This window comes from Chiloscyllium plagiosum, chromosome 39, assembly GCF_004010195.1.
Source record: "Chiloscyllium plagiosum isolate BGI_BamShark_2017 chromosome 39, ASM401019v2, whole genome shotgun sequence".
NCBI classification, from domain to species: Eukaryota; Metazoa; Chordata; class Chondrichthyes; order Orectolobiformes; family Hemiscylliidae; genus Chiloscyllium; species Chiloscyllium plagiosum.
In genome coordinates, this window is record NC_057748.1 from 17532914 (window position 1) to 17552063 (window position 19150).

General features: G+C 42.3%; 1 protein-coding gene across 1 annotated transcript in view; it reads right to left on the reverse strand.

The window, feature by feature from the left end:
• aco2 (aconitase 2, mitochondrial) overlaps positions 1 to 19150 on the reverse strand; it is a 54069-nt gene that overhangs the window by 25011 nt on the left and 9908 nt on the right. Inside the window, exons 3-8 of the mRNA XM_043679883.1 lie at positions 17144 to 17402; positions 14759 to 14851; positions 11487 to 11645; positions 7073 to 7223; positions 5523 to 5627; positions 470 to 561 (exon numbers count right to left, since the gene is read on the reverse strand). Of these exons, the coding sequence (XP_043535818.1) occupies positions 470 to 561; positions 5523 to 5627; positions 7073 to 7223; positions 11487 to 11645; positions 14759 to 14851; positions 17144 to 17402 (859 nt within the window). The remainder of the gene's footprint in view (positions 1 to 469; positions 562 to 5522; positions 5628 to 7072; positions 7224 to 11486; positions 11646 to 14758; positions 14852 to 17143; positions 17403 to 19150) is intronic.

Sequence of the window (19150 nt, forward strand, 5' to 3'; positions counted from 1 at the left end):
CATATGGTAAAGACACAGGGGGTGAGTGTTCAACTTAGCTGGTCACACTCTTGCCTTCAAGTCAGAAGATTGTGGGTTCAAGTCTGACTCCATAGTTTAGCACGTAACAGAGTCTGATGCTACAGTACAGTACTGAAGAGTGCTGCAGTGTCAGAGGGGCTCTCTTTTTAAGAACTTGTGCTGAAAAGCTGACACACAACGGTGTGCAAAAGAGCAGGAGAGTTTACCCAGTGTAGTTACGACACACTTTTGGCACAGTAGGGACAAACACTACAGGCTCAGAGGCAATGATATTGCCTTTGCACCACATATAAAGCTCTGAAGTTTCCTCATGTATATTTCCTAATTAACCTGCTCAGGGATGTTGTTACGCACCTCTGGAGCAGGTGGGACTTGAACCTGGGCCTTGGGGTCCAGGAACAGGGACACTACCACTGAGCCACAAGAGGGTCCCATAAAGTTTGCTTACCTCACTGAGGTTAATTTCAATCAGCTGATCATATTCACAACCCTCGTCAGGAACCAGCAAGTCTTGGAAATTGTCAGCAAGAGCAGCGATCTCTGAAAATTGTGAAAGAAAAATATTTTCAAGAACTAGTCAATTGCAACTCTCCATCTCAGAATAGCACCTAACCACAATCTCTGAACCTATTCCACAAGTTGCTCATTATATGAAAATTACATTTTTAAAATTAGCAGCAAATGCACATTTTCCTACTTTAAGGCAGCAACTCACCTCCACGTTCTGAAGGGTAATTAGAGTTGGGTAATGAATATTGTCCCAGTGAGTGACACATACATCCCATGAATGATTAAAGAAATCATGAACTCTATTCCTTTAAACTATTCTTGCAAGTTAATTTAAAATAGTTGCTGAATTTATCCCAGCTGCTTACAATCTTTGATACCTCTAAAATTACCTGTCAAGTGCATGCTTTCAAGGTCAAAGAGCTAACATTTCCCCAGTCTTTCTTCATAACTCAGACCAGAGAAACTAGGGATCAGCTCAGAGATCCAACTTGCCCAGCCTTTAAAAAATTATGATCTAATGACTAGAAATGGACTAAGTATACAATTTGACCAAAGCACCTTCCTTTCGGATCATGATCGCCTTTGACTTTAGCATGTTATTAACTCAAAAAACACAGAGTAAGGCACACAATTTACACTGCACAGGATGCTGCAAGACAAGACCAACATTATTTGAAGTTAGAGTTCATTCATCAGTCTAATAACAGCAGGGAAGAAAGCTGTTTTGAACCTGTTGGTGCAAGTTTCTGTATCTTCTGCCTGACTGAAGAGGTTGCAGGAGAGCATTACTGGGGTGGAATGCACTGCCTCAGTGTGATGGATGTATTTTGAATCAGTCTGTTTGGACATGTTATACCTGGAGGTTACACTTGAGTTAGGCGTACTACCATTGCGCCACAAGCCCCCTTTTCAAAGTGGTGGAAAAACCAAATTAATGTTAGTTAGTTAATGATTCTGGCCGTGGTTGGGACTAGGGGATCAAAAGAAACACCAAGTCAGTAATGTAGTTATTTTGAATCAACCAGCTCAAACATTCTGGGACTGTCTGGGGCTAATGGGACTTGAATCTGGATCTTTAGGCTCAGAGGTAGGCACACTACCGCTGCACCCTTGAGACGGTGATGGCGATAGACTCAACGCAGAGGAAAAGACCATCACGTACGCCAAGACCCTTTCACTTGCCAATTCCAACATAATTCAATCAGTACCTTGCTTTAATTTCACTCGTGTATTGTTCACATGTCCCATCCCGCAGTCAATATTCATTATTAAAAGCTAACTTTGTCCTGCTCACGCGTTTATTTTTAGCCGAGTAATTCTGCATTTTCTGTGCTGCCCCCCCCAACTACAGTTTGCTATTAATTGCAAACATTACCTCTTCAAATTTGATTTCTGATACATTTAGTAATTCCAACATTCACACCACTCAGCACCCTACTCAGATATAGCTGTTCTATCCCACATCCTTTAGCCATTTATAGGCTTGTCTTGGATTTCCACACCTTCTATTTTAACTAAAATCTTGCCCTTTTGGTGAAAAAGTCGTCAAAATGGCATTGGAAATCTTGGATGCTCTGACACAATCATGAATCTGAGCTATTTTCAAATAAAGTACTACACCTGATAATCCATTCCACTGTTTTACATGAGATTAGAATAATGTAGTTATTCTGTAGTTGGCTGTAACCTGGTGCGCTCTTTGAATGCAGACTTTATTGTCTGTTGCATTGGCAGTTGGCCAAATAGACAATTGGTGCAGGAGTAGGCCATTCGGCCCTTCGAGCCAACACCATCATTCGTAATGATCATGGCTGATCATCCACAATCGGCTTCCTGTTCCTGCCTTATCCCCATCAGCCTTGATTCCACTAACTTTAAGAGCTCTATCCAGCTCTTTCTTCAAAGTATCCAGAGACTTGGCCTCCACTGCCTTCTCGGGCACAGCATTCCATATATCCACCACTCCCTGGGTGAAGAAGTTTCTCCTCAACTCTGTTCTAAATGGCTTACCCCTTATTTTTAAACTGTGTCCTCTGGTTCTGGACTCACCCATCAACAGAAACATGCTTCCAGCCTCCAGAGTGTCCAATCATTTAATATATTGTTCACTGTCAACGTCTCACTAATCTCCCTGCTAGTCCTCCTTTAGCATACTGGAATAAATGCCTTTCACCATTTGGCATGTATAGACCAGATACTCAAAAAGACAGTTACAACTTCAGCAGAATAAAGAAGTAAAACCGCAAAAAATGGAAGGGATGGAGACACCAAAACAGAGTCATGAAGTAGTCAGAGTCATCGAACAGCACAGTAACAGACCCTTCAGTCCAACCAGCCTATGCTGAATAATCTCAAACTAAACTAGCCCCACCTGCCTGCACCTGTCTATGGTGTAAGCAGAACATTCCACCACCTAACTTATAATTCAGTATCTTGGAAAACTGGATATTTAGGAATGACCCAGTGCTCAGGGAGGATGGCGATATTCCTGCCAGTTTCTTATCCTCTCACACAAAGCACGAAGATAGATTTTTAATCAGTACGGAAATGGAGACTTTGGGGATAAGGCAGGAAAAGGGACTTGAAGATTATCAGATCAGCCGTCTCTCTGCATGGCATTGCAGACTTGATGGACCAGATCATCTGGTTGGTCATTTTGTATATACTAAAGATGGAAGGTGAAGTTTGGAATGAGCAGTACTTTATTATGGCGATTAGTAGCCTGTCAGTATCACTAGATTCCAAGAATATTGGAGGCAGACAGAAAAGGAAAAAAATCGAGGCTATAATCAGATCAGCCACAAGTAGCCTCAAGGGAACAAGCTGTCTACTCCTGCTTTTAATTTGTATATTCATATGTAGATTCAGGCACATTATAGCGTATCTGAAAGCCAAAGACAAAACTAAAGCAGTAACTCATTGCTGCTTCCTACATCAGACCAAAGAACTGCTCTCCTAAATTTGATGAAATCGCTTGGAGACAGTCGTGGGGGTGGGGGGGGGGGGGGTGGGAATGAGTGCAACTGCAAACCTGGAAATAACTGTGAATATTGCAATGAAATCCTCTAGTATATCTATTTTGTTTGTACTGAGTAAGCTAGTATCATTAGAGAGGCACGACTGGTGGTGATTTAACCCTAGGGCTAGCACACCTCAAGCGAGCAAAGAGGTTGAGAAGGCTAGTCCTTCATGGTAACATCAGCCAGTGATGAGAATTGGACCCATGCCATTGGCACCACACTGCTTCTCAAACCAAACATCCAGCCAACTGAGCTAAACTGAACCCCTCAGAAGTATTAAGGAGCAACATTCAATTCTATCCAGCAGTCAGGGAAGATTTCAACAGGTCAGCCAGTACAGTTTCAGAGTCAGTGATGAGGTAAATATGGAGGGGTGTGTGTGTGTGTGTTGGGAGGGGGTTGGTGGTGGTGGTGGTGTGCACAGAGGGGGCTCCGAGGGCGCAGGGTAGACTCCATGTTAGATCAGCTGTCCTTTAACTGTACTGCACGGAGACAACTGAACTACAGGAGTTCTGCAGAGTTGGAGTGCTCAGAATTTTTAGACTGGTTGATCACTCTGTATAGCTGGGCTCACTGAAATCCTAGAAGAGTGGGAATTGAGCTCTATGCAGAAATGAGCTGTTCAGCAATACTGCTGAAAAGGCCCACTATAATACAGAGTTGTTGGCAACTTGATGAGAGGAATTCAGGATGCTGCCTGACCTGCTGCGCTTCACCAGCACCACACTCTTGACAGCAGTTGAAAAATCACTCTACTGATGGAATGGAGACCAAGTTCTAGGTCTTACCAGATATCTGGGTATTGCTGTCAGGAAAAGTCTTGAAAGCTGTGGTGGCTCCCAAGAACAGATACCAGTAATCGGTCAACATTGCTGGTTGAAAATCCACAAATCGATCTTGGCTTCAGGGAGTGAGCAAGATGTGAGCTCATGGTAAAGCACAAGGAAATGTGGCTTGGTGAAGCTAGCGGTCAGTGACTAGCTGGAGGAGTGCCTATGAATAAGTGCTCAAGTGCACTTTTCGCATTCATGGGAGAATGCACACTCACATGCATGAGAGGGGAGTGCAGGTGGTGTGTGGCATCGTGCATGGGGATGCATGCGCACTTAAGGGTGTCTGTGAAGTGATACATTAGAAACAGACCCAATTCATCTCAGTTGATAGCAGAGTGGATCCATGTGTAAAGCACAATGATAAATATGGAACCCTCTCTTGCCATGCCTTAAGTGGAGGGAGATTTATTTGGAAGCACTAGCTTTCGGAGCACTGCTCCTTCACCAAATGGTTGTGATGAACCTGGTGTTGTGTGATTTCTTTTACTTTGTCCATCCCAGTCCAAAACTGGCTCCTGCACATTAAGTGGAGAGTGCTGACTAACCAAATTTTGGCAGGAGAGAGTAAAGAATCAGGAAACAGGCTTGTGGGGATGCTGAAATCAGGAGGTGGAGAGAGCTGATTTGACATGCACAGTTTACATTATTGAAATAACAGCAGCCCTGCTCAGCCCTCATGAAGGCCAACTTAAAACCCCCTTAGCATGGGTCAGCTAATTCAATATAGACCAAGTCCCAAACTCATTGCATTGTCACCTTGCCCACCTCAACTTCATGCTGGTTGATGAATTTAGCAACACAATCAAAAGGAGCTCAAACTTAAAGTCTCGAAAAACCTTTAAATATGGCAGGCAAATTCATGATTTATGATTTCACGATACTGAGGATTTACTGTATTTGTACACTGCAGGTTTTTTTTTCTAACCTATGAATTTTAGCTTGCTTTTTGGCTTTTGTCTAAGTTACCTTTTTCTACAAGTTGAAGTGACCAGCTTCTGTAGTCTTCATTAAAATATCATGTTCTCTCAATTGTTTATTTTGAAATACACTGAAACACTAACGCATTGATTAAAATCTCGTATATTGCCGGGGCATGATGTTAAACAGAAACTATGTCACCGATTCTCACCGCACCCACCTTCTCTACCGGTCTTGTCCAAGTATGCCTTCATCCTGGGGTTATAGGGAAAAATGGAAGTGGTTGCTCCGATTTCGGCACCCATATTACAGATAGTGCCCATACCTGGAAAGGGAAAGACTTTCAAACTGGGTTCTCATATTTTTGTTCAGCTAGCACCGTCATTCTATCGGCATCCTCTTGGGAAAAAAAAATCACCAATTGTTGAAAGATGGAGGATATTAAAATCAGGATTTAGTTTGATATGGTCCAGTAATCCCATTTTTGTTGACGGACAACCATGCCACTTGACCAGACATTAACGGTTTAGAGTTCCATAATCTTAGGCAAGGATCCAGTACCTTAGTCTTGCATTGGCACCCTTCAGCGTCATCAGTTCCAGTAAAAAGATGAATCAAGTCTCTTTTCAGAACTATAATCCCCTCAATCCTGGTAACATCCAACTGAATCTACACAGTTCCTCTGCCACTACATTTATATCCCTCAACATCCCAAACACTGAAACGCACTTGCTATCTCTGCCTACCCTACAATCTTTTAAAGTCCTTAACAATTTGCCATACTTCCAATTAATTCTCAATTCACATTTGTATTTACATAAATACTCCTATACCAACAGGAACTCTGTGGAACACTATACAATCACTCCAGTTTACCAGTCCAAGAAACCTTGTTTGTGCCCTTACCCTGTTTTCTGCCCTCCAACCATCTCTCAGTTCAACATGCCTTTACCTTTCCTAAGAGATAGTGAGCACTGCAGATGCTGGAGACATGTGGCACTGGAAAAAGCCCAGCAAATCCGGCAGAAAAAGAGTTGACGTTTCGGGCAGGCAGGACTGACCAAGGGTTAAACCCGATACGTCGACACTCTTGCTGCTTAGATTATGCCAGATCTGCTGTGCTTTTTCCAGTGCCACACTTTATCAACTTTATCTTGGCTATAACGTGGTCTGTGTAGATTGCATAAGATAGTAAAGGCACTATGTGCATCGACAGCTCAACTGTCCACTTAAAAGGTAAATGAGAAGCTACAGAAACTGGATTTCCAGTATATCCTCCCCATTCTCAATGTTTATGAAATTTTAGGTACGAGAATCTACTTCATTTGTCTTTTGAAGAATCGTCCCCTAGCTGGAGCTGGGAAGCACATACCTCATCCAAGCAAAGTTATCCACGTGCAACCCAGAATGTTAGCTGTCAAATGGACCACAACAGAGCACGTAGCTCCACCAAACACTTGTCCCTAACCCCAGCAGGGGTCAATAGATTGTGATGAACAGGATACTTGCCTCTTATTTAGCCATGTCAGGGGTAATCATACTATTGCTTCACCAGCACAAGGTAAGCTGACAAGCCAAGGCAACATAGTGTAAGATGAAAAGAGACAGGACAGAAGATGAGGTAAACCAAGTCAAGTATTAGGTGAGAATAAACTTTGGTTTCAATGGCTCATAAGTTGGAGGAAGGAAAACAGAGGAATCAATATTATAAACACACCACGATAATTGCTTTAGTGATCTCACATCACAGTTAAGCTCTAACTTGTGTACCTGTACAGGACATAGAATGCACGCCTGGTCCATGATACTCTACGATTGCACCGGTTCCCCCTTTAACTGTCAAAATGCCAGCAACCTTCAAGATGACATCTTTCGGCGACGTCCAGCCTGACAGATGCCCCGTCAGCTTCACTCCAATGACCTACACAGGAAACAAATATAACAAGCTACTGCAAAGCATTCAGAGAACCTGGAGACCCAGGAAGAAACCAGTGTCCACCAGAATTACCAACCTTTGGCCAAAAACAGAGGCACAGGCAGAGTGCTTCAATCCAATCCAATGAGCACACTCTGTTGAGAGCTCGATGAAAGGTACCCACCTTAGATCTGGGATTTCCACCAGTTTTGGATTTTGCCTGAAGCTTAGAGTTGTGATTAACAAATGGAGCAGGCAGCCAGGGACATCAACAGCTAGGTTTATCTTCTCCTATTCTCTTCCTCCTAAAGCATCACCTGTCTGTTTAATGGTCCCACAAAAACCTGCACGAGCTTAAATTGCAGTTAAGCTGCATTTATATAGCCATTCAGGCATAAATCCAACACCAACGCCATATATTTGATACTTGCTCTTCTAGTCCTTTTGTACAAACAGGAGGGCAGCTATTTCACCCCCATATCATTTAAGAATCAGGAAGTTTACAATAGTTTGCTCCTCTGGTTACCTACTTGCCCATCACTATTCACAACTACATGTGGCAGGAATCAGGACTGTTTTGACCTGATGTATTGGTTGTGGAATTACAAGGTGCTATTGCTGTAAGGAATGCATGCTGTCATGGCTCACGAGAATAGCAAACTGGAATGGCAAAAGAAATTGAGATTAATTCATTAATAATTGACCCAGAAACAACTACCAATTGTAAAAAAAAACCCTAAATTTCAACTATCCATTGCATATCAAAGTGGTTCCTAACTTCACTTTTAAATATCCTTGGCTCTAATATTTAGTCTCTGCCCTCTGGTCACAGACTTCCCAATCAGCAGAAAATAGTTTATCACCACCAACCTTATTTGCATAACTTAATGTTCTGAGAACTTTAATCAAATGACCCTTTAACCTACTAAAGTCCAGATTTAACAATCCAAGATGTTGTAACCTCTTCCAGCACTTTATAACAAGGTGTTCAGGTATCAGTTTGGTAAATCTATACTATATTCCCTCTAAAGCTATATTTAATCTTCCTAAGGTTCAAACTAAACAGAGCACTTTAGGTGTAGTCTAACTAGGACTTTGCCATTAACTATCAAACTAAAAGCAACTTCCAAGAGTGCGAGCTAAATAACTTGTCTTTACGGGTTGGTTGAACAGCAAGACATAAGGACTATCAAAAGTCAGTCCAGATCTGAGCTCAAGCAAAAGCAAGACCTGCAGTTGGACAGTAGCTGGGGAGAAGTAGCATTGCATTAAGATGTGCTTGGCTCTTCAGAACTGAAGGAAGGAGGAAACATGATGGACTTTATCCTATTTAAAGGGTGAAAGAGTAAGGGAGAACGAAGAGGAAGGACTGAAATTGAAGCAAGAAAGATTGAGTTGGATCAAAGGGACTGTTTCCGTACTGTATGAACTGATGACAGATGTCATAGGTAAAAGCTGTGGCCTCGCCCAACATTCGCCTGAATGAACGTTCCAATAGATAGTGATCAGCCACATACTTCCAAGGTCCATGCAAAAGTGTCCAATCCCAACATTTTTGTTGCTTTCCTGGTTAAGTTCAGCTAACCTAATATATCTCTGTGATGGACCCTGGAAGCTACCACATGGCTTAAAAATTACACTGGGCAATCTGTGTACTCACTGAACATTTAGCCGTTTAAAAAAAATCAACTGCCTTGTTGATTTTGCAAGGGAGACAGATAGGAGGCTGGAAGAATACAGCAAGCCAGGGAGCATCAGGATGTTTTGGGTGTAACCCTTCTTCAGGGCTGATTGTCCATTTTTGCAAACATACACTGACTTTGTAGTATAAAAACACTACAGAAACCGATAATTATCTAAAGTGAAAAGCTTGCAAAACTCAGGAAAGAAGAAGAAGAGGGAGACTAAGTGAATTGGTCTTCCACAGATATGACATATGACAGCCTGCTTGCACTGTAACCATTATGATTTCAATATGGTAAAGGAATATGCCTTTGTTTTGAAGCATCTCGAAGGTGTATAATCCACTCATAGAAATGGATACTAATTTACTTGTAGAGTATTATGGTCATGTTAAGTAGGGTGGCTGGGTTGCATTAATTGGGCAGAAATCATCCCTATTGTGATGGAGTTTGTGGAGGGGGTTGTTACAGGGCTGTCAACGCTTTTGGATGAAAAGATGTGTAAATGCTTCAACCTTATCGTTCGCACTGACACCCCAGGCTCCCATATCATTTGAGAATCAGGAAGTTTGCATAGTTTCCTCCTCTGGCTGTCTAATTACCCATCATATTCACAACTACATGTGGCAGAAAACAGGACTGTTTTGACCTGATGTACTGGTTGTGGAATTACAAGGTGCTATTGCTGTAAGGAATGCATGCTGTCATGGCTCACGAGAATAGCAAACTGGAAATAAGTCCCATTATTCACAGTCATCACAAAAGTTAAAGATTTTGTCAAAGTATGCAAAATTCTTCAACCTCTATCTTTTTAGACTAAGATTAACAGAAAGCACAGATCTGGTTTTTGTACTTAAGAATTTGTTGTTAAAAATTACTGGCTTAACTGTAGCTAGAATCATTGAACTGTCAACATATAACTCAACAAAATAAAACTCTAACCCTCTTATAAAACTCTCTTTACACAAATACAGACAAAAAAAGTGCTATGGATGAAGGGAAAAAACTGTGACAGAAGTCCAATGGTCCCTGTCCGCAGGGGTCGCTGAGCTGATCAGTTAATCTTGACAGGAGTTCTGTTCCTTGATTGGTCTATTCTCACACAGCAGGAGGTACAAAGCAATAAGTTATGAAGATTCCCACATACTGGTTCTAAGCGACACATTACAGCAACTGAAGAGGGAAAATAAACCAGCTTCCTGCAGTAACCACACCCCAACCCCTTTTCCCATTTCAGCCTCCAATTTAAAAATCCAGAAAAATTAAAAGATGAGGTGTTTACAATGTAGTCCTGTATATAACAAAAACAGAAATTGCTGAAAAAGCTCAGCAGGTGTGGCAGCATTTGTGGACAGAGATCAAAGTTAGCACTTCCTGTTGAGTGACCCTTCCTCAGAATCTGTATGTGACTGCTTTTATAGCTATTAGCATATGGTAAAGGAATATACCTTTGTATTGAATGTTTAAATTCTAGAGTGTGTCATTCTCTCAAAGAAGAGAATGCTGACTTGTTTGTAGATTATTAGGTCACATTATGTCAGGTGGCTAGATTGCAGTAGCTAGGCAGAAACCATCCCTACTGGAGTGTAGGATATGTGGAGAGGGTTATTACAGAGCCACAGATTTCCCCCACCTTGTCATTAGCAATGTTTCTACAAAAACTTGCATGACAGTCTTATATAACTTTTGCTTGGAACTGCTTTTAGTTTTGCCTTTAATCCCTATTTAAAAGCTGCTGCATATTAATAATTGGTGGAGCAGGTTTGAAGGGTGGAGTGACCCACTCCTGTTCCCAACTCTCAGGTTCATGTTTGACCCCAGACCTGGCCGATGCCAATAAGCTTCTCTTTATGTAGAGTTACAAGGGGTCACAATTACTTGTGATTTTGCATTTTTCTTCATGGGATGTTAGCACAGCCGTTTGATCTCGTATTTGTTGCCCATCCCTAATTTTCCCTTGAACTGACTGGCTTGTTCAGGTCAGTTCGAATGATTGTTAAAAATTGGTCAGAATATTGTGGATGTGGATTGTAGGCCAGATCAGATCAGGATAGCAGACTTCCTTCTCTATAGGTCATGAACGAATCAGATAGGTCTCTGAAACAGTCAACAATGGTTATATGGACATCAATAGGGTGGCTTTTAATTCCAGATTTTATTGAATTCATATTTCACCACCTGCCATGTTGTGATTCGAACCCAAGACCCCAGAACATCAGCCTGAGGTTCTAGATGATTAGTCCAGTAACATTACACTACCATTACCACTATTGGCACCTCTAATTTTAGATGCAGTGAAACAGAGAGGGTTATAGCACAGAAGGAGACTCTGAAGCCCAGCTATAACCATAATTTGATTTTGTCTTCCCACTGAATTCAATGTAGATTGAGCACATCCATGTGATGGAATTTTAATGCAAGGTTCCAGCGAAGTAACTCAGGATGTTTTCCTCTGGTGAATGGGTTCTGTAGATGCAAACTGTCATTATAACCTTTGTGTTACTTGCCATGCAGTTTCCAGTTATGGGCAACTGAACATTTTGGTCAAAACAACGAGACTTGTGAGATACTTTAGGAGATAGCTTACCTTTGGACACTTCAACTCCCAAGGAATCCCTGCCATCACATCAACTGCGTCTGCTCCACCAACTCCAACACACACACCACCCAAACCACCTCCATTAGGAGTATGGGAGTCAGTGCCAATCAGCAGCACACCAGGGTAGGCATAGTTCTCCAAAATAATCTGAAAGTAAAATTAAATGTTTTTAAGCACACAGTGGAGATTGTCAGTTTAGTTCACCATTAACTTTCTGCTCCAAACTATGTTTCTAGCAGGGAGTTTCACAGGAGCTGATCATCCTTTAGCATCTTGCTCCATGACCTAATACAGTGAGTGTCAACAGGGTCACCACAATCACAGAAACTGTGGCACAGGAGATGACCATGTGGCACACTGCATCTGCGGTTCTATCCTAGGGCAGAACAATAATCCTCTCTCTCACAAGTTATGATTTACTTGGTTTCGAATGTTTATCTTACTTCCCTTAGAATACAATCAATTCTGACCCAATCATTTACTGCAGCAAAGCAGAAAATGCTTTGAAACTCATCTCCCTTTCAGACTTTTAAATTAAATAAACAAAGGCAATGGTTTTCTTGATTCACTCCTTCAAAACTCTTCAAATTTGATGGGCTCCATTAAACATTTCCTCAGCCATAATGTCAAAGTAGAAATGATCCCTCCTCACAATTATAGTATTCCAATATTATCCCAGTGAAAAAACAGTCTCTGATTTTAAATTAGCAATGGAAACATTGCTTTAAAAAGTACTTGGATAAACTATTAAAATTATATTGGTTAACTGTGTCCAGTTATTTACTAAAACACTAATACATTTCTTTCAACTCTTAGTTTAAATTAGACTCAAGGATGAAAAAGAGCAATGGGTAAATCAACAGGAACAGCCATAACAATGTCTTCCATAATATTCTCAAACATTACTGACATCTTTAGGGGAAAAAAAAGCACTTTTCTGCAGCATTTTCTTCTACCTGTTCTGAACATTAACTGCATTATAGCCGCAACAAGACCAACATCATTGATTAAATGTTTAACTATTTATCACCATATGTCTCCTACCCATAACAGGGTATCCAAAATTGCAGTGACTACTTGAATCATTGCTTTACTAGTATTTTCTATAATTTGTTGCTACCTTACTTTTGTACTCCATACTTCATTCATAAAACCCTAATGCCGGCTATGAGAAACGAGATTATGACATTTGAACAAGGCTACTGAAGAGTGATGTCAGGAAACATTTCTCTACAAAAAGGTTTGTGGGCATCTAGAGGTGTCCCTCAGCAAAGCTGAAAATATCAAAGCCAATTCTGATAGATTTTTCTCCCCACAGCGGTTAAATGGAATACAGATTGACAATGATGAACCAAATGGTGGCAGAACAAGCTGAAGAGGCTGAACATCCTCCTTCAGTAGCTCGGCCACATGGGAAGTGAAGGGAAGCATTGGAGATGGTTAAGCCAAAGTTCCCTAGGTTGGCTCTTGGGCTTGACTGGGCTGCCCGAAGATGAGAGACTGAGTAAATTGGGCCTATATTCTCTGGTACTTAGTAGAATGAGATTTGATACCATTTAAACACGAGAGATTCTGATAGAATCTATATATCAGCATCTATCCAATTGATAGAGAAAAGGCCTAATTGTAGATTAAGAGGTGATTATTTAGGATTGAGATATAGAAGCCCAACAGTGTGGAAACAGGCCACTTGGCCCAACAAGTCCACACCGATCATCTGAAGAGTAACCCACCCAAAAACAGCCCCCCTACCCTATTACTCTACATTTATCCCTAACTAATGCACCTAACCCACACACCCCTGAACACTATGGGCAATTTAGCATGGCCAACCTGCCTAACCTGCACATCTCTGGTTTATGGGAGGAACCCAGAGAAACCTCACGCGGACATGGGGAGAATACGCAAACTCCACACAGACAGTTATCCAAGACAGTTATCCAGATCGCTGGTGCTGTGAGGCAGCAGTGCTAACCACTGAGCCATTGCAATGAGGATAATTTCTTTACATGAACAGTTGTTAATCTTTGGAATTCTCTACACCAGAGGATGCTCCATAACCAGAGTAGAGAATTCCATGCTGGGATAGACAGACCTTTGGTTTCTCAGGGAATAGAGATAAGGGGAGTGGACAGGAAAATGCACTTGAAGCCCAAGATCAGCCACGATTGTATTAATGGTGGAGCAGCCTTAATGGGCTATATGGTATTCCCTGATTTGTTTCTTGCATTCTTGCGACCATGCAGAAGTCAGGTAGACCAATGCTAGAAATAGGAACTAAATAGTCAAACTGCTTGCTGGTAACAGAGTGAAGATAATGTTTACACAATGATTTTCAGAGCCCAACCTGATGGAAGCAAAGATACTATCAAAACCAATAATCAAAATACTCCGTGAAACCATCAGTGGGCTGCTGAATTGTTTTCCTATCTGCATGTTTACACCTTGGGGATTTTTCTAAATTTTAAGGTTTACATACATTAATGTTCAGAATTTCTGATAGCCAAGTACTTGAATAGATTCTACGGAGACATTCTTTATCTCAGCACTTTGGAGACATTTGATGCAAATCTGAAATACCTACGGTGTAAGTCTTCTGGCAGCCTAGCTTTTACATGCTGCTCTACGGAGTCACAGGATACATGCTCTCGCCTACAGTTTCCTACAATGCCAAATTCCAGTCACAACTGGCCTGCCAGAGGTGCCAAGTTGAAGCAATGCAGGCCCTGTCTCACCTTCCAGGAATGAAATCCAATTTATAACAGCTACATATTCATTTGTTAAATGGCACTACTGAATAATTATCAAGTGTTCCCTCATCATGGCTTGAGCGTGCCAGAGTCAGCTAAAACTCTTTGTGCTGCTGTGCTTGCAGTTTTGCTATGGTCCTCGGGAATTTCATTCAAAGTGCGAATCATTTGATTAGATTCCCTACAGTATGGAAACAAGCCCTTTGGCCCAACAAGTCCACACTGACCCTCTGAAGAGTAACCCACCCAGACCTATTCCCCTGGCCCATATTTACTCCTGACTAATGCACCTAACACAACGGGCAATTTAGCATGGCCAATTCACCTGACCTGCACATCTTTGGATTTTGGCATCTGCTTTAACTCATGCACCTAGTTGAGAAGATTCAGGAAGATAAGAACAAGGCTTGCTCAGCTTTGTTTGATTCACTCCATCTGGTCACACTTGACTATAGGGTGAGGTGGAGACTGCCTGGGAGGCATTAAAGAGCAACGTGCTGGCCACCTCACCTGGTGGATGATACCAGAGCCGGGTTTCCAGAAGCCAACTCCATACTTCGCTGCTGCTGTCGCCAAGAAATTATAAACTTCTTCGTTCATTTCCTGTATAAAGTAAAAACAGTCATGTTCAAAGTGAAGAGTAGCAAATTACGGAGATCGTACTAACCAGTTGCTTAATGACTCTTTCCAAGTGACTGAAGCAAAATAATCAAAGATATAAACGATCGAAGAAAACCATTCAATCCATTTTGAGGACGACTGGAATTTGAGTGTTAACAGTTTTGCATTTTTACAAATTAAAAATTTAAAATTTTTAAATTAGAAATCAATCCAAAATATATTCTACACAACGGCGTCTCAGTGATGTATCTTCATTCTCTTCAGCACACAAAGGCAAACAACGAGCCCAAACAAGTCCCTTTTACGTGTATGGTGAGCTTGACCATACACTCTGTGGACCACATTTAGCTCAAGTTACGTAGCTTCAGGAGGCCATTTGGCCCATTGAGTGTGCGTCAGGTTCCTGTCGAACTATCCAGTCCGTCCCAGGTGATCCCCATAGCCCTGCTAGTTTACTTCCCTCACGTGACTGCCCAATCTCCTTTTGAAAACACTAATCGTTTCTGTTTCCACCACCCTTGTGGGCATTGAATTCCACTCCATTACCACTTGTCATTTAAAACAAAAAATTCACTCCTCCTGCATTCCTTGTCAAAAAACTTAAGTCTCTGTTTGCTCATCTTTCAGAGCTTTTTCTTTGTTTACCCTATCATAATCTGGCATACCATTCTAACACCTCCCCTAATACTCAAGTCTCAACCTACAAGAACCACCACATCACTTTTCAAGTCAAACTTTGTAACTACAATTTCCACACATTCCCCCACAAAAAAACGACCTTTAAACTAAGTGTCCTCTGCATCCTCTCAAGGTTCATTACAATTACTATAATTTTCCCGAGATGGTAGCTCCTGAACATAATAAAGCTAAGTTAGAGAGTCCACATTTGTTTGCAAGAAATACATTACTTCAATGATTGCAAGATTCCTGGCTCCTGGTTATTATTTATTTTTTAACAGAATTAAACCCACTCTTTGCAGCCTCCCTGTCCCCACTTGCAGCTGATCTCTCTCTCTCTCTCTCCTGACCATTCAGCCTCTTTTCCTTCCTTCCCCACCCCAACTTCCTCAGCCCCTCTCACATACTCCTTGTGGCCTTTCACACCCACCCTGTCCACAGCCTCCATCTTGTTGACCCTTGTGGACTCCCTGTTCTCCACCACTCCACTACATGGTGGCTGAAACTGTGCCCCACCCTAAGGCCATCCATTGCTCCCTCTTCCTTTGTGGCCTCCCTCATTCATTCCCAAACCCCGCCATTATCCTCGGATTTCCTTTCCCTTGGTGTAGCCTTGACTGGTCTCCCACTGCACTCCGCAGCCATCCTCTATGCCATGCAATCTCCCTCTGCTCCTCTCTACCCACCACAGGGCTGCTGCCTTGGACCCTGCCATTTCTGCCACCTCCAGACTCTGTTCTTTCCCTTGAATCCTCTCAATCCCACCCTTTGCCAACTTCCTCTCTCTTCCACTGCCACCCTTCCCAGCCATTACCCTCCCCACGTGCCTTCCTTCTACTCCCCATGCCCTCACATTTTCCCCCTCACAATTTTTATGTCACCTCTCCTGCTCCCACCTGCAACCTTGCAGCATCCCTCACCAGCTAGGTCATAGTATCATAGAGATGTACAACATGAAAACAGACCCATGAAAACAACTCGTCCATGCCGACCAGATATTCTAAATTAATCTGGACCCACTGGCCAGTGTTTGACCCATTTCCCTCTCAGCCCTTCTTACTCACATACCCATTGAAATGCCTTTAGTCCCAATTCTGTTGAAATACAACCTATCCTGTTTGAATAGGCACTTTCTGTCCACTCTGGTCCAAATGCCCCAAAAATCTGAAGCCATCTAACCCACAGTCTGCTCCCAGCCACACATTGATCCTATCCATTTCCCATCTCTACTCTGGATAGTTCCTGGTGCCGGACCAAAGTTGACTACATTCAAGCTCCAGTTTTTAAACCCCCTGAAAATCTGAACTTAGAACCTTAATGTCTTCCCTTTTTCAGTCTTGGTACTAAAATGTCTGGTTCACCCCCTTGCACCTGCTGAATATCCTGCACCCGCGCCATGATGTTTGTTCTGTGTCTGTGTGTGAAACAGACATACAGCAATGTGAAGACAACAGGAACAGGCAGAATAGACTACGTTCTCTTATGAACTGCACATAACAGTAAGGTTGAATGCTAATGTGGTAAAAGTATATATGCATTCAAGTAACTTTTCATCAACCATCAAAACCCCTTTTATCACTGCACCCAATAAATTACCTTGGCTCTGGCCAAATCCTTATCTCCGCCAATCTGAGCTTCGATTAAGTGATCACAATGAATTGTAGATGGCACTGCAACTCTCGGCAACCCACTGCTGATGAACTGAAGCATGGCCATCTGAGCCGTGGCATCCTGCATGGCTACCCTGTCAGGTCGGAGGCGCAGGTAAGTCTTCCCACGTTCTATCTCCTGGTTAACAGGGTCATCCAGGTGACTGTACACAATCTTTTCTGACAAAGTCAATGGTTTGTCCAGCCTGGTATGGAGGCAAAAGTAAATAAATGTAATTGATCCATGGATATTTGTGGAAACATATGATTATCCCCAGTTCTTTTTTGAAAAAATTATGATATACTATGGAACTACAACTTCCTATGTCATCTAAAAGGAAAACTACCCAGTCTACACCATCACTGGTGTAATTACTTGACATGATTATAAGTGTTAATTGCATTAGCGAGTTTTGAGAAGACTTGTAGCTCAGGTTGAGGTTTTCGATGTGGGTTTGGTCGCTGAGCTGAAAGGTTCATTTCCAGACGTTAGTAAGGTCATTTGCATTATAATGCAATGGAAATGTATTATTTTCAAAAACAAATTCCTAATTAACTACACAATCAGAGACCAATTACAAAGGCCAGGAATTATTTCAGTGTATGGAAGCAAAGATTATCTTTGTTAAACATGGTTCACATCCTGTAAACACCCACAGTCAATGACTAAGTTTAGCTATGACAATTAGAGTCAGAGTTTAGACAGCACAGAAAGAGGACCTTCAGCCCATCATGTCCATGCAAGTCAGCAAATATCTCTCTATTCTAACCCCATTTTCCAGCAATTGTCTCAGATTTGTATGCTATGGCATTACGAGTGTTTATCTCAACAGCTAATTATCTTGAGGGGCCTGCCTGTGCCACACTTTCAGACAATGAGTTCCAGATACCCACAACTCTCTGGGTGAAATTACTTTTCCTCAAAATTTACTCTAAAGCTCCTGCTCCTTAGCGTAAAACTGTGCCCCCTTGGTTACTGACGCCTCCACCAAGGGGGAAGGTTTCTATGTACAGGTCAATCTGTTATAACGCACGTTTCATCAACGCAAATTCACTGCGACGTGATTAACAAATTGGTGACGCTGCTTCTACAGTGCGGACTTTTAAAAGTGTTGGCTGTAACGCAATTACAGCACCAACACTAAGCTCTGTTTCTAAAGCATGATTGTGCTAGAATGCGGGGTTGCACAAGAACACAACCATTACATTATAGAAGAACTGACTGTACCTACCCTAACTGTGCCCCTGAGAACTTTGTACACCTCAATCAGATCCTCCCCTCAGCCTTCTCTGCTTGGAGGAAAACCGTATTGTTAGGAACGCAAGAGTTATGACGCAACTGGTCAATGATCACAAGGTCCCACGACTATCATCTCACATCCTGATTTCATATAACCTCGTCAACATAACTTTCTATTCACTTTTGCCTCATGTACCTATCTAGCTATCCCTTAAAACGTTCCAGATATTTTCTAATCAACTTGTCCAGAGATGTTGTTACCTTTCTTGTAACAGGTACTGCTTCAAACTGGGTCTCCTGGCTCAGAGGCAGGGACACTACAACTGTGTCACAAAGTGGCTCAGTGATTAGCACTGCTGCCTCACACTGCTAGGGATCTGGGTTCGATTCCCTTTGGCAACTGTGTGGAGCTTGCACATTCTCCGTCTGTGTGGGTTTCCTCCGGGTGCTTCGGTTTCCTCCCACAGCCCAAAGTTGTGCACATTAAGTGGACTGGGCGGCACGGTGGTTCAGTGGTTAGCACTGCTACCTCACAATACCAGGGTCCTGGGTTCGATTCTAGCCTGTCTGTGAGGAGTTTGCACATCCTCCCTGTGTCTGCATGGGTTTCCTCCGGGTGCTCCAGTATCCCCCCACAATCCAAAAAGATGTGCAGGTCAGGTGAATTGGCCATGCTAAATTGCCAACAGTGGTCGGTGTGTTGGTCAGAGGTAA